General features: G+C 34.0%; 3 protein-coding genes across 3 annotated transcripts; 1 reads left to right on the top strand and 2 right to left on the bottom strand.

Annotated features, from left to right (window-relative positions):
* Positions 1-2,526: 2,526 nt before the first annotated feature.
* Positions 2,527-3,891, bottom strand: LOC127832029 (uncharacterized). Its single transcript, XM_052357164.1, has 2 exons — positions 3,788-3,891; positions 2,527-3,240 (listed from the first exon to the last, which is right to left on the bottom strand). Coding segments are annotated over exons 1-2 (615 nt in total). The 5' UTR covers positions 3,790-3,891; the 3' UTR covers positions 2,527-2,627.
* A 9,040-nt stretch (positions 3,892-12,931) lies between these two features.
* Positions 12,932-14,551, bottom strand: LOC127831344 (uncharacterized protein K02A2.6-like). The gene has a single exon (XM_052356312.1). It carries the CDS (start codon positions 14,549-14,551, stop codon positions 12,932-12,934), a length of 1,620 nt encoding a protein of 539 aa, XP_052212272.1.
* A 4,291-nt stretch (positions 14,552-18,842) lies between these two features.
* LOC127831646 (uncharacterized) lies at positions 18,843-23,639 on the top strand. The gene is made up of 6 exons (XM_052356654.1): positions 18,843-19,012; positions 19,509-19,619; positions 19,995-20,063; positions 20,481-20,606; positions 21,336-21,536; positions 22,313-23,639. The coding sequence occupies exons 1-5, from the start codon at positions 18,944-18,946 to the stop codon at positions 21,387-21,389; spliced, it is 429 nt and encodes a 142-aa protein (XP_052212614.1). The 5' UTR covers positions 18,843-18,943; the 3' UTR covers positions 21,390-21,536; positions 22,313-23,639.
* The last annotated feature ends 532 nt before the right edge of the window (positions 23,640-24,171 follow it).

Below are 24,171 nucleotides of genomic sequence, written 5' to 3'. Positions count from 1 at the left end.
TTTATGTTAACGGTGTACATGTGAATGATACGAAACACTAGTTGATAATTGAAATCAAGTAATCAATACTTTACTCGTGAGTTCACCCTAAGTTGTTTCGACAGGTTGGTGTAATTTTTATTGTTTTGTGTTGTGAATTAAGTGTAAAACACAAATTTGTGTATGTGCAATAACCGTCAATAAGTTATGCTTCAAATGGGAATCATACTAATAACACCTGACTGTAACATTACGTAGTTTATCATGGGCTAAAGTTGATTCATATTCAGGCAGGTTTAACAACAATTTCTTTGCACAACACTTTAAAAAAAAACTTCCTACGATGTACGCTTTTTGCTAAAAGACGCAATTAAAGTTAAGAAATATAATTTTTCACATTTCCAGAAGATACGTAATCTGACATGTATATTTATATTTAAACCAAGCTTTACCTAAACAGATTAACCTTAACTACATCCTTACTTTCATATTTTAATACAATCTCAAAGAAAGGAAATACGATCGAATCCCAATTTTCGATCTTAAATGATCTTAAACAAAGATATTTGTATTAGACTATTTCAAATCTTAAGATTCGGTTTATTACACTTTAAGTAATTCAAACTAACATGTTCCGGCTTGTAATGTCCTTTTATTGCCTACAGTAAAATGCATTAAAGTAGAATTACGTAAAAATGTTGATTTTCTTTAGCTTAAAGTAATTATTTCTAAAAGCAGAATGTCGCAATTACATAATCAGCGCCATATATGCTAAATCTAATAACAATGTTCTAACATTTACCAAAACATACTATATCAATTGCTTGGAGACATTTGTCTACTTTAAACTTAAATTGATTAAGAGTGTATATGATAAGTCGTGTCCTGAACAAAAAATTAAAACAAAACACGAATAGAGATCGCTAGAAAATATCACGATGTAAATTATGTGTATCGTGTGATAGCTTTTTATTTACCGAAGGTGACCATAATATCTATATCAGACAGGGCAATAAAACAACACATGTTTGCACATACACAATAATGAAAGCTGTTGTTACTGTCTAAGGATGGGCTATTTACACCATTGAACATACAGTGTGTTGAAACACATACTGTACATCAAGTTTATCCCAACAAGGACGCACTTCAAAATACATTTCCGTTTAATTTATTATAGATTATTAGTATTGTTATTACAATAAGGGAAAACATTTGTTTTTTAGTAATAGCTAATAGTTGATATGCAAGATCATGACTTTTTACATGTGACTGTTGTGAAAGATTTTACATTTTCCAGTGATTTAAAAAATGACATTGTGAATTGTAAGATACAAATACTATTTCTAACATACAAAGGAAACGTTAATATTGTTTTTAATTAAAACAAAAGAAAAATGTTTATCTTATAAACGAAACTTGAACTAGTTTGCTTAAACTATCAATCGCATTTACCGATAACACTAATTTGAACGACTATTCGTTTAGCTGTTTAATTGAATGCGTTATTTGACTCTTATAGTAAACTTGTCACATTGCCAAATCGATATATATTCAAATGTTCAGACCGCGCTGGACCGGCCTACGAAATGATTCGATGCTCAAAAGAAAGTCAAATCTCACACATAGTGTGGTGTATTTTAGTAGGGTAGCGCGCTGTCTGAAGTTCGCAATAATTATAGGTTATTAGACGTTTCACTGTACAATACGGAGATATATTTGGACGAGAACACCGTATGAAGTGATATTGGACGAGCCGTCAGGCGAGTCCAATATGACTTCAAATTGGTGCGAGTCCAAATATATCACGTATTATACAGTTTAAACGTCTAATAAGCTTTTTATTCTATATCCTTTTCTTTAGCTTTTTGTTTCATTTTAATGCTTCAATATGCATGTTTACTCGTTATTTGCAGCACGAAAACCTGTGAAGCTCAGTGACTATATTCTAGTCGTAAGAATTGTGTGGATTAGCAATTGCATTATACTTAGAGTTAGGATCAAATGCATACATTTATTGTATTTATATATTTAGTTTACTGGGTCCAAGCAATCATTCTACTGATCATCTTGTTCCGTTGTACTTTATTTAAGACATACAATCTTAATATCAATTACAACGAAGTTTGGACATTTTTTGTTTAATAATAAAACAAAACAGAAAAACAAGGTTTCAATATTTTTTACTATAGATTCTCTATTGTTAAAACAACACAAATGTTTCATGGATAATGGAACAACAACATAAAAGTAAATAATTTGTACAGGTTAATAATTTGTGTTAAATTAAATAAATTTACAAAAAATGTTGTACATGTCTTATAATTGTTATTAAATTGATGCAATAAAACATTCATCAAATGAAACTCCACTGTAAGTTATCAACACTTTCTGAAAAAAGGAACATGTTTAACAAATTTAATTGCAACTATTCAATGAGTTTTCAGTTATTCAACACATTAAAAACTTCATCGTATGCACTTTAAGTGTGAATTTTTGACACAAAATGCAATTGCAACATAATAAAAAATAATTTAATGTCAGACATATCCAGAAACTGTCAACAAAATGTTATCAAATTTATAAAAGTTAACTTTAAAATTGACTTTTTTTTAAACATGTTCACTTCTTCAAATAAATTTCATTTGTTACTTGGTACCAAAGTTGATATTGATTGTGAAATTACCACCACTGATATTTGCGCCTGAAAGCATCGAAGTTGCCATTCCTAATGCCTTATTCAGTGTATGAGAAGACGAGAGCTGAATTTCAGAAGATTTCGGGTTGTATGAGACGTTTTCCTTCTGTGATTGCTCAACCACTTCGACAAAGCTTAACATTTCTTCTTGTTCATGACTCGGAATGTCTGGAATGACCAAATTTTCTTTGTTTTCTTCGATCGCCTCTGCATTGTAGGTGGTTAATGTTGCTGACATTTTTTTCATGATTTTCTGGGGTACGGTACAATATGAGTTTAAACTTTGCACATTCTTGTGTCCGGTAACTTGTATTATATCAGTATTTTCAAAGTTGGCTTTTTTAAGTCTTTTTACTGTTGTCTTTCGACCTGAATGATTGGTTTTGTGCCCAGATAGTTCAGCCTGATGAGCCACCTGTTTCATCATATTGCCAAGGCTGTGTTCTCCCAATGGCTGGTTTTTAAACCACACTTGAGTTGGTTGCCCATTCACTTCCCTGTCCCACGATGGATGAACCTGTAGGTAGAAAGGTGCTTCCGGCTGGCACATCTCTAGTGGTCTCCTTAAAGATAACAAATTATTTCATATTTATGGAGAGTTAAGAATACTATTAAGGTGATTCTGATCCCTGCTCCATTTCTTGGATATGTATTTACAGATCATAATGTGAGATTGTAATATTATGCTTTCCTGCAGTTTATATGATAGTATTGATGATTTAAATTTGGTTATTCAAAACAGTTAAAAATAACACAGACAGTTACCAATAAAGGTTCACTGTTTTACTGTGAAATGATGTTATTATTTGAATAAATGATGTTAAAATTTTTATAAATCCAGCAAAAGTACCCAATTTTTACTTTCTTAATGTAAAACAAACAGAATAAAAGACTTATACAAACACATTGTTGGGTTTTCAATAGATTATTAATATCAATTGAAATTTGCTCATCAACAATAATTATTAACTTCTTCACTCTCAAGTAGAAACTTTTCAAGAATGAGTTAAGCTGAACTGCAGGAATGTTCTCCAGATTCCGAGTTTCTGTTGGCAGTGTTTCTCTTAAACAACGAGTGAAAATTCCCACATCCGATTTTGTTTTACTTACATTATGTTTTGCCTTTTGGCCTTCAACAAAATCCGAAGTTTCTTTATCCGTCAACATCTTACCAAACGACAACATAAACAGAACGCTTCCCTGTAAACAGACGCTTTTATTCCATCTATGCTATTTTCAAAACAAGCGCCTGTGTGAATCGATAATAGTACATTAGGATACTTTTTCTCGGTAACGGCTTTTATCGTTATAAAACAATTGTTAAGTGCACTTGTACTCAACTGTCCAATATGGAAAAAATACAGACTTTTTGGATCCAATACCGGAATATATTGGACAGTCACGTGGTACATATGAAGAATGCCCATTGGATGAATTTATTGGATATAGAATAATTAATCATTCAGTACTGCTCGTCAATATGTGACACTAAATCACGGTTTAATAGAGTCAGAATGTATTTAATTGACCGCTTGAACGAAATGTATTATATTTGTGCAAGGAAGTATGATCATGATTATGATGTGTAATATGTTTGAATGTCTTAATACACACATGATAAACCCTTTTTTTTTAGAAATGCACATATTTGCAAATGTCAGTATTATTTAAACAAACAATAAATAAATAACTCCCTTAATCAATCTCGAGAGTTTAAATATGTACATGTGTTACCAACTTATATATACATAAGTTGTATTGAAATAAATCCCGTATTGTGAATATTCGAGTGGGGAAACAATTATTTTTCACAGAAACTATAGATTTGTATTCTATTTTACCAATAAGTGCATACCTTTAATTACAAACAGGTAACACTTGATGTGTAATACATAATACGAAAACAGAACACCAGGTACAAACATTTATCAAAATTGCGAAAATATTAAATTAATCTATACATTTGACACATTTATATTAATATGCTTTGTTCATACAGGTTAAATATGTGCTATTGAAAAATATGGTATTTATTGCAGAAATATGCGCACAAGAAACACAATGTTATTAGCCCTGGGGCTATTGAAACAGTACTATATAACTAAATTTAAATTGTACAAATTTTAAATTGTTTGTTACTGGACAAAAGCAAACACGACTAATCCGGTCGACATCAGTAGACACATGTGTTGTTATATATTTGCTAAACTTGTGAATCTATATATTTTTATTTCCTATTTTGCTGATAGTTTAAGCTAATAATTGACCTATATTCTGTATTTTGCATGATATTCAAGCCAACGGATGTTATGTTATCTTAATTATCCACTCATATCCAAGCAAACATGTTATAAAAAGAAATATATATTATGACACATGGATAAACTGAAAGTATACATGATTGTCATGATAATTGATAAATGTGAACTTTTTATGAACTCATTAATGCAGGCATTGTACAATTAGCACTAGGGCGGAGTGAAAGACATATTGGTTGTGAAATTGTATCAACCTCCGGTAGTGATTGAATTCCCTTAATACAATATTTGACTTAAATGAAGGCTGTCTGCAACGAATTGATTACGTTCAGAAAATCTGTAAAGCAACGTTGATTGCCTATTAACCCTAAATAATCTTGTACGGATTGTTTACCAGGTTGGTTTGACAAGCGTCATTTCTTATTGATGCGATTAAAAATATCTTTTACCATAAAAGGCACGTTGCTTTAAATTAAGTTTTAATTTATATTGTTAAAATTACTTGTCTCTAGTTGTGAACAACTTGTTTCCGAACATGTATGCGATTGGAAATTGTTGTTTGCTTAACTATGTTTGCTTAAATGTATACTTGTTTCGAACGTAAGATACGATAAGCTTAATATTGTGAATTAGTAAAAAAATTAAATATGTTTAAATATTTTTTAAGAACGTTATCTTAATGACCATTTTCGGGGTAACTAGCTAGTTATAAAAAAAGATAGACATGGAGAAAAACAAACCAAATTCTACAAATGTCTTATCTTTTATTCATCGCTTGTTAAACCAGCAATCCGTGATGTAAAATTTATAGTAAGGTACCAATCCGATCAATCAGCTGTAATAATGTCTTTACATCTTTTTTTTATTATTCATAAAGAAAGAAATATAATACAAATCTTGTGTGTGGCTCCCGTTTATTATTTCGATAACATGTTATATTTTAAAGATGAAAACGATTTATAAACAGCGATTGTCCGTGTATTCCGATGTCAATATAATTTTAAAAGATGCTCGATTCTTGTGGACGTTAAATTATTATAGCACGTCATTCGATGTATTGTACTACCTTAATTTTGTTCATCGGAAACAGATATATAATGATGCAAGCTACATTCAAGACACTAATTGTATGTGTGTTGCGAAAGCTGGTTGTGTGAATTGTTCTAACTCATATTGTTCGAGCACAATACATATACTTACATGAGGCTAATATAAGCATAATACGAATAAGACCAGCGTCTTGAACAATAGATATGGTAAAAAAATCGCACACCGCCATGTCGCTATTGCACAGGTCGATATTGTCTGAAACATCTGCACTGCATTGTTTTTCTGTTGTAAGTTAAATGTCAAGTGTTCTGTGTAAGAAAACTTCTGTATCCTATAAAATATTTGTCATATTCGACCAGTGGATTTAAAACAAGAGATTTATCTCCTGATAATATATATGTTATTTTTGTATGCATAAGTTTTATAACCGTTCATGCAGACGAAGAATAATAGTTCATGTTCATGGTGTACAATACCGACTCATACATGTTATGTATAAAGATACTTTGGATGTTGTCTTAATAATATGCTGCACAAATTGGACCACTATACTTCGTAGAATCAGAAAGTTTAATCTTCTTTATTTAATGCTTTCAGTTGGTTCATGGAAAAATATCAGTGAAGTAAAACTGATAATTTCACTTTTTCAAACAGTGAAAATTATCAGTGAGAATTATCGATAATTTTCATTGTTTACTGTGAAATGACGTCATTTTTTTGACGAAATGACGTCATTATCCCAGCAAAATGCTTTAGTTAAACTCTTGAACAATGTATATAAACTGTGAAAAAAGGCATTAAATAAAAAGAAATTTCTTGGGTTCGGTGGATTATCGATTTTATCTCACTCGTGATCATAGAAAATATATATGTTTTCACTCGTGGCAAAACATTATTTTCTGTGATCACTCGTGAATTAAAATCGATAATCCACCGGATCCAACAAATATCCTCTATTGTATTGTATATTTGGTATCTCTGTGAGATCTTATAATCATAAGAACTAAATGAAATCGACATGATATATGATCGTTATGAAACAATTGTTTACATGTGCGCACGTGTATTAAGTATTAAGTAGGTTAAGCAAGATACGTAACAACAAGTATTATTTTAACACATCGGTATAGACCATCCCGTTCAAGCAAAAGTACGTGTCACGCGGCAGTTAAATATGCTCAAATATATTGAATCACTCGTTTTATTTCAAAGTACATAAAAGGCACAGAACATTTAAAAGGTAACACAATTTTCAAAATAAGCCCTTTATCTGCCAGCAATCAACTAAATCTTGATAAAACTGGTCAAGATATTTATAATGACAACCTAGTTTGAATCTTTGTAGGAAACCCTTGTAATTTAGTGAAGCCCTTTGCAAAGTGTGTTTCCACTCGAAAAACAAACTAGAAATACGCACTTGTAATGAAATTTGGTCTAACTGTTTACATTTTTAGCTGGGCTCATAAACAAAGTCAGGATGTGATGTCTTTAACACTATTGATACAACATACACTCGGGCCAGGGATTCCGGGAAATCAAGGCACTCTTATCACTTGTGTGACAATTCTAAGTATAAAATAATTTACATAATGCTATACATTACATGATAATTTGACTAAAATATTAACTTTATAAAATAATAATGTTACATAAATGTGTTCAACTTAAATGCTTTTATTATAATATCATTTTGACTAGCAAAAAATGTATAAATAGTAATTGTAAACAAATTAAAATAAATAATGTCATCGCAAATCATTGTTAAAGGTAAACTCTTGGAGACTTTTGTAACGCAATACTTTTCAAATTCGAATATCTCAGTAATGAGTTAATGATATTGTAAAAACAAATTTAACATGTGATAATTTGACTCACTTCTGGGCAAGCTCGTGATTAAATCGTTCATTTGTGACGAGCAGATGCTTTAGCATGTTGGGTACGCATGGTTACATTTGTTTGCACGTGGATATGGTGAAACGCGTAATTATTCTAAATTTATTTTTAATATCATTTAAGGTATATTCTTACGTCAGGATTTTTTTGTTATTGTATGGCTTATATGAATATTAATATGCGCACTTTTTGGCGAAGCGCAGGCTTCCTGGCCCACGTGCTTAAGCGTCTGACCGTCACGAATGAATTAATTGTTGTTTTGCACCGAATGTAGTCAAATGATCGCAGCTACGATTTTATGTAAAAACCCACTTCAAATGATGAAATTTATGTTTTAAGAAAACAATTGCGTTTCAGCATTTCAAAGTGCACAATTCTGTTAATTGTTTAATCATAGCGGTAAGTTATTACCGACATAATAAAAATTTAAAAGTTTTGCGTTTGATAAGTCATCAAGTGTATATATGTGCTCTTGCATGTTATCTGAAACGTATGGATTGATTGTAAACATGCTGTGTGATGACACAAGTTCGTTCAACAAAAATATTACGTATTTTGTATGATTAAACAGTCCAGCATTATGTTAAGAAAGCATTATTTCAGATGTCGTCTTTAAAGGGCATACTACTGATCCACACACGAAATAAGACTTATCTATCTAAGGGCTTCAGTCATGTTTGTCATTGTGTATTGTTTGTTTTATGTACAGACTATATCGGATGGTGCTTACATTCATTTGTGAACACTACGTTTGTAACCATGCTTGTGTCAATATAATTCATTCAGAATATCGGGTCATTTGTATTACTTGTTTCTTTAATAAGGAAATATCATTACAGTTTGTTTTAGACCTGACCGGAATCGAAAGATAAAAGTCAGTTTCATAATGTATAAATGAACTTTAAACACAATACATATAATGCAAAATTAATACGAATGGTTGACGTTTTAGGAGTAGTACCGAAATTATTAATGTATACATGTACACATTTCTGCATCAAAGGTGCGAATTGAGGTGCACTTATCCATCCTTATTGATCATCAGTTTGATTATTCTTTAAGCACGCATGGTATGAACGCCATCATGCACATGCTCTAGGATAAACATTAATTCAGATGAGAGAGTTGGTTTATGCAGACTTTTAAACATAAAAACAATATTGTAATAAAACACATATGGTGTAATTTGTCTTTACAGCGTGGACTTAGTTTTGAAGTGTCAGTTGGATTCCTTTCTGATTTATTAAGACTGACCAGTATTCTAGAATTGTGTTCAGTTTTATGTTTGTTAATATTTGCTGCTCTTTAAAATATATATATATAAGTTAACATATTCACATCTGTATTCAAAGGTGTTAAATTAATAAATAGTGCACGTTATTATGTTGTATTTAACAAAACGATTTTGTTTCTTGACATGTAGCTTTGCAATATTAAACGATAACTGAATGTTTGGTAAAAACAGATACCCTTTTTAGATTGTTTAGGTCTAAGATCAATTAGTGCAATATGTGAATATTCGATAAACGTAATTGTACTTATTCAAACTATTGAAACGGATTAACGAATAGTAATGTATCAAAATAACCTGGTTTCTAGAAAATGTGCTTCCTGCCGACGGCATAATTTGACATTTTGTATTTTTGTTACATTTTGAGTCTAGTTTGCCGTTTTAGCATCGCATTCTAAACTAACGAGTAATTCACATATCTTAACTCGATGAAAGTATGCATCTTAAAAAAACACACAGACTGAAATGAATATATATTTTTTGGTTATAACACACCAGGATTTCTACTTCTTATTCGAAACACCATGTTGTTTGAAAATGTTGTTTCGGGTTTGATGAGATCGAATTAAAGTACAACGGAAATCTAATTATATAAAAACTCCGAATTAGTTAACGAAATATCCTTGATTACCCGGAAATTAAAGTTTGCATTACAGAAAGGATAATAAAACAAAATTGAAAACATAGTGTAACGATCCTATAAAAGTTCTTCCTATAAGTAAAAATGGGGAAATAGTATTGGTTTACGATAGCATTTACGTTAACAGATGGTCGTTGCAATATAATTAATGAGGTTTCTTTAATGAGGAATCGTTTGCTAACTTGTTGTTTAAGACGAGTTCACATTAAGTGAAACTAAAGCTGCACCAGTCGGAGAGACACCGTTTAATATAATACCGTTCTTAATGGATGGAAAAGGAACGATTGCCGAACAGTGAGTCACGAAAAAAATGCTTTTTATAATATAGAAAAGAATTAAACTTGGGCCAGAGTCATTCATTTAACATAAGATTGGATATTCTGATTTACCTCAAAGCATCGTACTGTATTAATTAGTTAGTAGTACAAGAAAGTAAAAGCCCAAATAAAATAAATAGGAAACTACGGTATGCTTTTATACAAACCAGAACACAATATAGATGCATTTAAGAGGCACGATGAACTAAACTCAAAACGTTTATTGACTACATTGGTATTAAATTGTTGTAGATAAATTGAACATTGTTAGCATAAATTCACGAAAAAAGCCGCAATCAAGTAAACAACAGTACAGTATGTATTTTGACTATGCGCATGTATTATTTACAAGTATCCTACACACACACACTGTTTGAATAAGCATATTAACAAATGTAAATTTGTATTTAATCCTTACCCTAACAAACGGTTTGCTCTGACAAAAAAGCCTTGTTTGAAAATATAATCCAGTAGTGTTTTAACATATTGACTTATGTTACATGGATAATGTTCAACAGTAATAAATAATTATATATTGCATTTAGTTCGATATTGTTGTGTATGTGGGTTTAAGACAACGCAAGAACACCGGTCTGTTTGATGGCTAGTTTAATACTACACAGATACAGCGATAGGCATGCAGCAATACAACATGGTAGGCGGGGTTTATCATGACTGACGTGATCATTATACATAACAATTCTCCCCTTTTAAATGTGTTTATTATATAATTATTCATAAAAATCAATTCATAATGCATTTAAAAAATAATATGAATAATCATTTTCAAACATAACATTTCTTGTTCAAATATCAACTCAGTCAGTGTTCTTATCTAATAACTGTGAAATTACGCATTAATTGTCCATTATTATATATCGTTACTACACAATGATATAAAATCATCACAGCTCATTAGCATTCACAAGTACCAAAATGTCCGAGGAAAAGTACTGCAGCAATTAATCTGATTAGTTACAAATTACTACTGATAAGACAGTCGTTCAGGCTGTCGCCTGTTTCTCAATGGATACCAACGATCCTTTGTTAATTGCTCATTTGAAACCAGAGGATCATTTTGAAAATCATTATCATTCTTATCTTTGTTCTCAATTAGTACCGGGTGGTCTGACATTAATTGGCTATGACACGGAGTATCGGTAGCAGATAGCGGTTCGCACGGTAATGGGATTGTGTCATTTTCATTTGAAGCGTTTTGCACGTCCGTAGCGCGAAGCTGATCAATGTGCCTTCTCCACACTGTATTACCGATGTCCACTTTGTACATAAGTGGTCCGTCGCGTGAAACAATAGTGCCCTTTATCCATTTTTCCTTAGAGTTAGGCCTAAAATCTCGGGCAAGGACACTCTGACCTAAATCTATTTCGCGAAATTTATTTCTGTCCGGAACTGACATTTTCATTTGTCGGTCATTCACGTGCTGCTTAGTATCAGGTTTAAGCAAATCTAACCTACTTCGCAAATCACGACCTAAGAACAATTTTGCTGGTGTTTCGCCAGTTGTAGAATGCGGCGTGTTACGATATGTATGCAAAAAGCAATTCAGTTTCTGGTTAAGGTCATCCGTTTCGCTGTTCATTGCGCGAATGCTTGATTTGAAAGAAGCATTGAAGCGCTCCACAAGACCATTTGTGGATGGCTTAGCGACCGCAGTCCTTATATGGAGAATTCCGTTTCTTTTCATGAACAGTTGGAAGCTTTCAGATGTAAACGCACTTCCATTGTCAGAAACAATTTCTTTCGGTAACCCATATCTTGCAAATACGGTTCGCATGACTTGAATTGTTCTTTCGGTGTTCGTTGTATTCATTTAAATGACCTCAGGCCACTTAGAGTGAGCATCAACCATGACTAAGAACATTCGTCCTAGAAACGGGCCTGCGAAATCAACGTGTATCCGCTCCCAGCTAGAGCTTGGCCATTCCCACGGATGTAATTGGACATGCGCTGGTAAATTCTGTTGCATTGCGCAACCATTACAACGTTTGACCAGACTTTCAATGTCGGCATCAATCCCCGGCCACCAGACATAGCTCCGAGCTAGTCCTTTCATCTTTACAATTCCCGGATGGCTAGCATGTAACAGATCGAGCACACGCGTTCTTAGTTTAATGGGAATGATAACCCTATTTCCCCACATCAGACACCCACGATGAAGTGTTATCTCGTTTCGGCGGAAATAATAGCTTTTGAGTACTGGGTCATTAGCGTTTGAAGCCCAGCCCTTTTTGACGTATTCTAAGACGCGTGACATAATTGGCTCGCGCTGCGTTTCGCGGCTAATTTGCGAACTTGTTACAGGGAGTTGCGCGAATTGTGAAGTGTAGAATATTTCAGAGTTATGATTATGATTCGGCGCGGGTAGTCTGGACAACCCATCAACATGTGTATGCCGTTTTGTGCATTTGTACTCTATGTCGTAATCTAAACCGGATAAGTACAAAGCATATCTTTGTACGCGCGCAGCAGTTGTTGCGGGTATGCTTTTGCTTGGACTGAAGATTGATAACAGCGGCTGACAGTCCGTTACTAGGCAAAATTTTCGACCGTACAGGTATGGGTAGAATTTCTTTACTGCCCAGAATATAGCCAACGCTTCTATATCAATCTGCGCGTATCTTTGCTCTGTTTTGCTTAATGACCTTGACGCGAAAGCAATAGGTTTTTCAGAACCGTCTGTCATGACATGAGACAGTATTCCCGATATTCCTACCGGAGAGGCATCCGTCGCCAGTCTAACAGGTAGATCTGGGTTATAATGCGTAAGCACGGGCTCAGAAGTGATCAGCTTTTTTGAATTTTGGAACGCGATCTCACATTCTTTTGACCAAATAAACTTACTATTTTTTCAAGCATCGCGTTTAATGGTTTAATGACAGTCGCGAGATTCGGCAGAAACCTGTGGTAGTAATTGAGAACACCGAGATATGCCCTTAAAGAAGTAACATCTTTAGGTGTGGGTGTGTCCATCACAGCCTGCACCTTGTCATTACACTTCCATAATCCACCTTTGTCGATCTCGTGTCCACAATACTTACTTCTATCCTCAAAGAACACACATTTGTCTTTGTTTAGTTTTAAACCAAACTCGTTCAAACGACAAAGCACTTTCTCGAGATTATCCAAATGAGACTGATCACTGTCCCCTGTCACGATCATGTCATCAAGAATGCATTGCACTCCAGGTATTCCTTGAAGTATCTGGTCAATTGTGCGTTGCCAGATTGCGGGAAGTGACGATATTCCGTACACACATCTGTTGTACCGAAACAGCCCTTGATGAGTGTTAATGGTCAACAATTCCTTGCTGTCGTCGTCGACCTCAAGTTGGAGATACGCCTGGCGAAGATCCAGTTTCGAGTATTTCTGTCCGTGTGACAGATTCGCGAAGATGTCCTCGATCCTTGGTAGGGGGTATTTGTCAACTTTAAGTGCTTGGTTGACTGTCACTTTAAAGTCTCCACAAATTCGAACATCCTGTCCGTTGCTTTTCAATACTGGAACGATTGGCGTTGCCCATCTGCTGGTATTTACCTTCGAAATAATACCTTGCCTTTCAAGGCTGTCGAGTTCACGCTCTATTTTCGGTTTCATAGAGTACGGAACTGTCCTTGCTTTCAAGAATCTGGGTGACGCGTCTTCTTTCAATGTTAACCTGGCTTTTATGTCCTTCATTTTTCCGATACCTTCATCGAAAACATTTGCATTGTTTTTCAAAATCGTGTTTAGTCTGTCTTTAACAATATCTCTTTCGATCACGTTTACGGGAACAATGCGTTGCCAGTCTAACTTGATAGCCGTAAGCCAGTCTCTCCCGAACAACATAGGACCTGTGCTTTGAACCACACAAAGCCGTAATTGTGTTGATTGTCCATTGTACTTTACTAATACAACCTTGGTACCTACTTGTTTAATGATTTCCCCGGAGTACGTCTTAAGTACTGATTTCGCGGGATCTAGTGGTACATTTCCGAACCGTTTTCGGAAATCAATTTCCGACATTAATGTCACTGCCGATCCTGTGTCAACTTCCATTCTGAATATATGTCCGTCCATTTCAGGTGACACTGTTATTTTGTTGTCTCCACGGTTCACAGAATTAATAATCAAAACATTGTCATTATCTGTGGTGTTCATTGCATTGACGTGTTTCATTTTAAGACATATTTTCTGAATGTGTCCTTTTGTCTTGCAGAAGTGACATACGGCATTTTTCAACCGACATTTTTGTGACACATGGTTGTTTTTCCCACAGTGAATACAGTTCGGTTTGGAAGTAACTTGCACCGTTTCCCTTTTAGGCGGTGGTCTTGTCTTTGTGTGTTTACGGTTAGCAATCCGGTGTACACTTCCGGTAGCTGTCGACGACTGAAGTTCTGCGGCGTCTTTGGTCGCTGTTTCCATAGCGAATGTTAGGTCAACTGTTGAAAGCAACTTCCTTTGTGTTGTTTCCTCATGAAGACCGCAAACGAATCTGTCCCTTAATGTGTCGTTAAGGTTGTCGCCAAAGTTACAAAATTCCGCCAACTTCCTTAATGTCGCTACATAGTCCTTGATACATTCCCCGTCGCCTGATTTCGTTTATGAAATCGAAAACGTTCGGCAATGATAAGCGGTTTTGGACTAAGGTGAGTGCTAAGCAAATCACACAGTTCATTGTACGTCTTCTCCGACGGCTTTGCCGGCGACGTTAAACTCCTGAGAAGACAATATGTCCTTTCCCCTAGGAGGGTAAGTAATCCAGCCACTCTCTTTTCAGCTGCAATATCGTTCACAATAAAATATTGCTCCAGGCGTTCTTGATAAGAAGTCCACGTTTCCGTGTTACTCTCAAACGGATTAATGCTTCCTATTAACGCTGTTGCCATGATTATCACAGATGTAATATCCAGAATTTTACGCACAATACTTCATTTTGAAAGAAAGGATAAAATTCCCGAAATAAAAACTCTGCTCAATCCTCGTCGCCAATTGTTGTGTATGTGGGTTTAAGACAACGCAAGAACACCGGTCTGTTTGATGGCTAGTTTAATACTACACAGATACAGCGATAGGCATGCAGCAATACAACATGGTAGGCGGGGTTTATCATGACTGAAGTGATCATTATACATAACAGATATATGTATAAGCACCGACGAAAAAATAGAGACTATAAACCAACACACACACAAAACACATTAAAACGTCGTGTTCGTAATAGAGGTCATATTGTAAGAAACGCGTTACAACATATATAAGTAAACACATATATCCTTTCAATTTGCAAGGCACGACTTTTCCGGGCTAACGTTCAATTACGTATAACAGCATCCCTGATTGATAAGCATTATACAATAGATCCTTGCCGACTTTAGCGATATCACAAAATGTCTTGATTGTAATCCTCAAGGGTATACTCGTTTTTGTCGGCCACAGTTTCAGTGAACAAACGCCGTGTGAAATAGGTCAGATGTGTGTCTACTGTACTGCAATATCAGTTCATTTACGAAATTAACATTTTGCACGCAAACTGAATATGGCCTGTGAATTGTATGGATTCAAGCGATACAACAAATTAATACCAACATCCGTTTAAACTACACACTTAATTATGGAATAGCGTGATGTATAATGGAGTATGTATCTGAATAGTTGGTCCGTGGTTAATGCTTTAAACAATGTTCATAAAAAATCAGTATGTAAATATAATTATGATTGTTTGTTCTAAAAGTCGCATTGAATAAATAATCAATGGCATCATCCGAATGTAAGTGCATCCTATAGTCGTTAATTTGGCTGTTGCCTTTTGTTTTTTTAATTCAAATTATATAATTCGACAAAAATGAATTGTATGCAATATGTATTGTGCACACGACTTTCGAATGTTCAAATAAATTCCTCTCATGATAATGTTTCCAGAGTTTCTTAATCTCTTTGTTTGATATCAGTCTGTTAAGATAAAGAATTAGTATAATGTTTTGCATATTTCGTTTAAGACAAATATGGTGTTTTGCTAACATATTTTTTTCGATTAATTCTAACTTATATGCTGCACCATGTGGTTTACAATGACAATACAGCACCGTACCGTTTTACTTCGTTCTACTGAATTAAGTAAAAAAACTACAAGGGATTTTTTTCCAATTATTTTCTTAAGCTAAGAAAAACCATAGATCAAATGTTTATCGTGAGACATTGTGGTCGATCTTCAATTCCACTTTCATAATATGTATTGTGACTTTGAATCTGAGTTACGTGCGCCTCAAAATGTCGGTTTAAATAAGTTTTAACTGCTTCGAAAACCGGTAACACCACGTTAATTACTTAACAACAACATTGAAAACAATCTCGAAGACAAATACAGTACTAAATACCGATTCAACGTGATACTACTACTGACAATACTTGAACAAGTTTATTTACACTAACTTTTTGACACATATGCTACTTTCAATACGAATCTCGTTTAACAAGCATTGCGTGTATACAATGATATATTTTATGAAAACAACCAAATAAGCCAAATAAAGTCTGATTTTATATAAGGCAATGAGTCGTGAGATATACAACCCAATAAATTATGATAATTTGGTTGTTTCTATAACTTAATTATTGCAATAGACACTATCATCATACTATGATAACAATGGAAGCACCTAATACTGGTCGAAACCAACACTAGTTTGAATAAAAAATAAAAATATCTGTTAACACATTAATACATTGAAGTAAGTATATGCTTTATATTGTATTACCACATCAAAGCGCATGTTAACGAGGAATTTACATATTATAAGCTGAATGTATGCTGTTGTTATTTTAACATGTTACAGAACTACAAAACACATTTAAATATGTATATGATTACGCTCAGAACATAAATGAACACGAAGATGCATAATATGATGCTATTTCTGTATTTATCAATATCACATAACTTGTTTAATACATTGACTTCAAAGTCTTGCATATGCTTTCAATCTAAGGAACAGGGACACTTCTGGAAGTCTTCTGTGACTACTCATGCAATATACCAGCAAACCAGACGAAAACCATATTCAATCCTCTTATGACCTTTTATCATACCACCGCTTTGATATCTGCCTGATATAACGTTGCCTGATATTTTTTATATCATGGTCAACAGGAAGTTCCTATATCAGTCCATGTTTGGAGTTACGCGGGGTTTGCAATAGAGTCAACAATTTCTATCAACATGAATCAGGTTTAACAAAACAAACAATTTGATACCAAGAACGTACACATTTTTTTCTAGTTTAAAGTCATACATAAAAAAACATTTATTTTTTAAAATTCACCACAGCCCGAACTACAGAAGTTAAATTACGTCATCAATGGGACAATAAATCTTAAATACCGATATAGTGATTGCACTCGCAAATGTTGCACAGAAAGTTAAGAGGAATGATAACTGTATGCTAATCTTAAACTTTTTAAACAAACGATTTAACACGCGTATGTCAATATTGACACCATCATCAAAATGTCAATTTCAATGTACATCTCCAAAATGGCGTCTCCAAACTATTCGGTGTTGTGTGTTCTTCGATTAAGTTTGTCGCTGCAGTCCATTCCTGATATCCAATTTTATACGCTTATAATAAAAGCGGGTGTACTCTTCGCATTCATAGTGAAAACAACTTTTTTTCTGTTTACGATGTTTAAAATAAGCGATTATTCTTGTCGTCTTTTCGAACGCCGTTGCTACATGTATGTCAACATGTAAAAGCCGGATCAGCAAAATCAGCGGGGATTCGTACATTTTAAATATAACAAATGGATTGTTTTGCAGATTTTTAGGAAACTGTGGTATGATAAACAGAAAAACAGGTTACTATCCCATCGTTGTGTAATATATCAGGCTCGACACGAATAAAATAACGGCTCGGCAAGCCTCGCCGTAATATTATTCTAAGCCTCGCCTGATATATTACAAAACGATGGGACAGTAACCTGTTATTCTCTCTATATCGCTATTTAAAAAAACATCGATGTTTTGCTCCGTGTGATTATCTTTAAAATAGTTACAAGCCAAAGATATATACAGAGCATGACTTAACATGTTATTGATCGTTATTTATTAAGTCTGTATCACTTGATTTAAAGGGACTGTCCAATGGATTAGTTTACTGAATTTAGAAGGCTATTATTTTGAGATTAATTAATAACATTCGTTAATTTGAACCATATCCAACTCAACCTTTTGCTAAAAACTACAAAACTAAAGAGCAACAGCCAAATTGTATTACGACGTTTGCGTCTACCTTGGGAAATCCCTTTTTATTTGTATTTCGCGCTTCGTGTCACGTGATTCAGACACAAACAAACAAAATGGCGGAGGCTTCGAAATCTACAATGAGCGAACCAGTAAGAAAATATGGTTTTATTTATTTAATAAAATATAATTTATTAAGATTCCGATCTGATTTTATTTAATTCAACAAGATGAGTTTATCTGCCGTTGAATGGTAGCGAATTGTTGGTCTTTACCTTGCAATTCGATGCTAAATGTCGCTGGTTTACAAATTAGACGATAGTAGACGACTCCAAATTGGAGTCCAATGCATGAACATGAGAATCAATTTAACGTATTTTGATTTTATGATTTTGTCGTTTTGACTTTCGAATTTTGTGTAGTTTATTTTGCAATGTACTTTTTTCATTAACTTTTAAATTTTGCTAATAGAAGCCAGTGGATTCTTCCACAGTAAATTCGTACCCAGATCCTAAAGCACAAATAAGTCGGTGTATTTGTGTTTATGTTTTTTTATTTAGGCCAAAACAGAGGGAGACATGAAAAGAAGTAAACGCGTGAGACAGCCATCTAAGAGAATGTTGTTGTATTTTCAGGACACAGATTCAGTAAGTTCAATTTAATGCTGTTGTGTGTACACATGTTAATTATATGCCAGTTATTTGATAAATTCTCCCACCTGGTCAACCGGAGGGGTATAGTGAATTATGTATATCTATTTGTGACCAGCCGAACTAAGAAGAAATAATAATATCACCCTTGTCCGCTCTGTGTTGATAAATGCAGGTTTGACTATAACCCATTATGATTTACAAGTTAGAACTATTATTGTAAAGGCCTGAGAGTTGAACAGCAACCTTGGCTTAGTATAGTAGGACTTTTTGCTTTTCTTCACAATATTTAGGTCCGAAATCTGTGGAAGTAGGCTGTGGTTGCAAATAACATGTAGTAAATCAAGAAATGCACTATAACTCATGTGATTAGGTCATGACATTGACATCATGTTTTTGTCATTTTAGGGTTACTCATTTTGCTCTTATTTATTTCATTTTCTGCATTACTTGGTTTTTATCAAATGCATGATGTTTTATTTGTTACACTCAGGATTCAAGTCTACAGAAGGGTAAAGGAAAACGTCCTGCCAGAAAGATCCAGAAAGTTGATACATTAGCAACAACTAAGGGGACACTGGAACGCCATAGCACGTCTGACGATGTAAGACTTGCTTTTATTTGATGATTAAGGGCAGTTAGTGAGTTATATTTTATACTTCTCATTCTAACATTTAACCTCATCTTTTAAGTGATTCACCTGGAACTAAGTGGTTGCTTAGATTACTTTTTTGTTTATTTCAACATAACGCTTTTATAAATGATCACAGCAGAATATTTGCACTAATTATACTTCATATCTTTATAAGGTTTTCTTGGAAATACAAACTTGTAACAAACTTTCACTAGCTGATAAAGTTGGAAGTCCAAACTTCTACATCTTTTTCTGATGAGGTGTTATTTATTTATATCTTATTACTTGGCTATTTATATTTGTTGCATTGCAATATGTAACTCCTGGATGTTTATTTATACTTAGGAACCTGTACTGGCTTTTGTTCCTTCAAGTTCTGATGAGTCTGAAGGAGAACCACTCAGTGAGAGAGAGGTAACTTAAATTATTTGAATTACAATTATTTATAAAATCATAATTTTACTGTTTCCTCTCTGTGTTTTAGAGAAACATATATGCATAGTACTGAAAATGTTTCTTGTTGAATAATCAATATAGTGGTATGGCTGTTTTAAATCCTAAAAAGTCAGTTCATGCATAATCATAAGTGTCAGTGCTGTTTAAAATGCATCTTTCATTTTTTTCGCTCCTTCGTTTGTCCGTTCATTCATTTACAGTATTATATGAAAACAAATTCTATGCAGTCCATATGATATGAAGTTACTCGTAAGATAAACTTGAAACAACAACATACCTGAAATGCATACCTTACATCTTTGTATATGTTTGGACATGCTTATTGAAATTTAATCATGTATTTTTTTCAAACATGTCATGTTAAATCTTTTTTAGGATGATTTAAGAACCAAACGAAAGGGAAGGAAAAGAGGAAGTAAGAAAGTGAAAGGGCGCTGTTATGACCATGAAAAACAAGAAAGAATTCTTGAATATAGAAAAGAACAAGAACGAAAATCTAAGGTTTGTTTTTCGTGTTTGTTGAAAATATAGACAACAGAATTCTAGTTCAAAGCTTTTAACAGATTAATAAGCATGCATGTAGATTGGAATAATAACAATACATAATTAAACAATCAGTTGGTCATTATGTCTCCCCCATTCTTGCCCTCAAGTAAGGGCTACTTTGGAAAGGTAGCACTGTATTAAGTATAATTTCAGTATCACTGAAGTCATTTCCAATAATGTTATATGCCAAATAGTTATTTGTTCACAATAAATTCTGCTCCTTACACCTAGTTTGTATGAGACTCTAATAGAAAACTGGCCATTTTGCTCATGAAGAACTTTGTGAGGGAGACTTATTTTTTCACAAAAAAAACTGCAAGTTATTGTTGTGTTCACTTCCCTAAAATTTTCTGTGGCAATGTAGATTTTTATTTAAACATTGTCAAAAACAAAGCTTTTTTGCACCGACTCACTAGAATTTGCTTTAATATCATTTAGTGCTGTTTTTTTTATTCTGATATCAAGTCAATACTTAATTGAGGGTAAATTCTGAAATAATCATAAGTTTATTTTCATGTGGTCATATTTTTACCCTGAGGATTTTATAATTGAATTTCAGTGACAGTAATGCACTAGTTATTAATATCCAATCTCTCAAGATCAGTTAATGTTTAGGGTTAATTGATTACTTTTGTGTTATACTGATTCTTGAATTTGGTACTTAGTTTAACTTTGTAATTTCAGGAAATAATTGAAAGTCTTACAGTCACCGAAAGGAAAGAATTTAGATATTGCTAGAATGTTATCAAAAAGGAAAGAGAAAAAGGAACAAGACCTGTATCCAGTCCGGAGTGGTGCTCTTGTCACAGATGCCCACAATACGAGAGAGTGGAAGATCGAGTTTGCTGTGGGATGGTCCCAGAATTATGCTCAAGTCAAAGACCTGTGAGTAAGATTCATGTATTATGAGTTTCTGTAACTGAATATCTGAAGTTTTGCAGCGTCATATTGGTTTATAACAAGGGCTAAGTAATGGGCCAATAATGTTCCACCATGCAAACCTATTAAATATCCCATCTTAAAAATTAATCCTGCTATAAAGGCAATTTTGTCATGTGGGAAAATCATAAACTGAATCATTATTGGCTTATTAAAATGAATTTCAGCTAATGCCAACAAAGATGCTAAGTTCTAAGACATTGTGTAGTTGTTTCTCATCTTGCTATTTTATTCAATACAATTTATGTTTTTACATGAGCAAAGAAAGGAACTGTTTTTTTTGCTTAAAAATTGTTAAGTTTGCATACCATTTCAATATTTTGTACTCCATTGATCCATTGCATTGATACCATCAACACCTTTCCACCCCTTTATATGAGTCACGTTCTTAGAAAACTGGGCATAATGCATGTGCTTTAAGTGTCATCCCAGCTTAGCCTGTGCAGTCTGTACAGGCTAATCAGGGTCGACACTTTCCGTCTAAATTGGATTTTTGCTAAGACGAGACATTTTAACGAAAAATGTCATAAAAGTGGAAGGTGTTGCCCCTGATGAGCCTGTGTGGACTGCACAGGCTACTCTGGGATGACACTACGCTCATGCATTATGTCTAGTTTTCTCAGAACAAGGCTCATATAGTCTAGTGTGCTGTCTCACTGACTGCTGATTGAAGTTACATTTGCAAGACATTTATAGTAAAATCTGCAATAATTTCTTTGAAGGAGATGACTATCGATGCTGGATAGGATGACCCTCTACAGTCAGCAGCAGTATCGACAAGATGTGTTTTCCTTTTATGCAGAGACACTAGAAGATGTCAATAAATCTTTCAGACATGCTGCATACAGACAATTTACCATCTTAATGCATGGGAAACTTACTGCTGGAGACAGAAGAACTGTCCCAGCATGTTGTGTTAAATTAATAAGCGAGAAGTTTCCTAGTCTTTCAGGCCAGTATACAGGCTTCATACCAGGTGAAGGCCCAGTGTTCTAACAATTTTGCATATTTATGCCCCCCTTCGAAGAAGTGGGGGTTTATTGTTTTTGCACATGTCGGTCCGTCTACCAGATGGTTTCCAGATGATAACTTAGGAACGTTAAGGCCTAGGATCATGAAACTTCATAGGTACATTGATCATTACTGGTGATTCTGACTGGCAAATGACCCCTATTGATTTCAGGTCACTAGGTCAAAGGTCAGTGACTAGAAACAGTAAAACGGTTTCCGGATGATTACTCAAGAATGCTTACGCCTAGGATCTTGAAACTTAATAGGTAAATTGATCATGACTAGCAGATGACCTCTTTAGATTTTCAGGTCACTAGGTCAAGGTCACAGTGACTCGAGCCAATAAAATGGTTTCCGGATGATATCTCTAGAATACTTACGCCTAGGATCATGCAACTTCGTAGGTACATTGATAATGACTGTCAGATGACCCTTATTGATTTTCAGGTCACTAAGTCAAGCTCACAGTGACTCGAAATAGTACAATGGTTTCCTGATGATAACTCAAGAATAATAAGGCCTAGGATCATGAAACTTCATGGGTACATTGATCATGACTGACAGATGACCCCTAATTATTTTCAGGTCACTATGTCAAAGGCAAAGGTCACAGTGACAAAAAACGTATTCACACAATGGCTGCAACTACAACTGACAGCCCATATGGGGGGCATGCATGTTTTACAAACAGCCTAGTTGCTATTCTTTTTCATTTATCAGACATAGAACTTTCTTAGTTTTGATTATTTTTTGTTCTGGCTCCTTTTTTGAAACATTTATATTTATGCAAATCATTTGAATTATGCTTAATCATTTGAATTTTTCAGTTCGATGCATTTTGTTTTGAAATACCAATTTGTGTGAAATGTGCTAGTTTATTAATTAAACTTGCACAGCAGTTTTTACATTTGTATGCTTACTTTGGTGTCATTTGAATGAAATGCCAGGAGTACTCTGGATTGTAAGATGAAAGAAATAAAAGAAGCAATGACATATTTCTAAAGAATACTATGTAAATAAACTAATTGAATATCAAAATTCATTTCTTGTATACTTTTTTATTTTCTTGTTTGAACTTAATAGTTTGATTTTTACACTTTTTAGCTCACCTGAGCACAATGTGCTCATGTTGAGCTTTTGTGATCGCCTTTTGTCCATCGTGCAGCGTCTACATTCGTCTTGTTAAAACTCTACAGGCCACATTTCTTGTCCAATCTTCATGAAATTTGGTCACAAGATTTGTCTTAATGATATTTTGGATGAGTTCGAAAATGGTAACGTTTACTTGAAAAGACCATTCATAACAACAGTTAATAGTGTATTACCTGTTTGTATTCTGATTTTTTTATATCTTTTGCTTGTATTCAATTTTAAGTTTGCATTTTGATTTTTTTTATTATGCCCCCCTTCGAAGAAGAGGGGGTATGTTATTTTGCTCATGTCGGTCCATTCGTCCACTGAATGGTTTCCGGATGATAACTCAAGAACGCTTACGCATAGGATCATAAAACTTCATAGGTACGTTGATCATGACTCGCAGATGACCCCTATTGATTTTCAGGTCACTTGG

The sequence above is a fragment of the Dreissena polymorpha genome, chromosome 5 (assembly GCF_020536995.1).
Source record: "Dreissena polymorpha isolate Duluth1 chromosome 5, UMN_Dpol_1.0, whole genome shotgun sequence".
Lineage (NCBI taxonomy): Eukaryota > Metazoa > Mollusca > Bivalvia > Myida > Dreissenidae > Dreissena > Dreissena polymorpha.
Note: the sequence above shows the minus strand (reverse complement) of the source record. Positions and strands in the feature narration are given on the sequence as shown.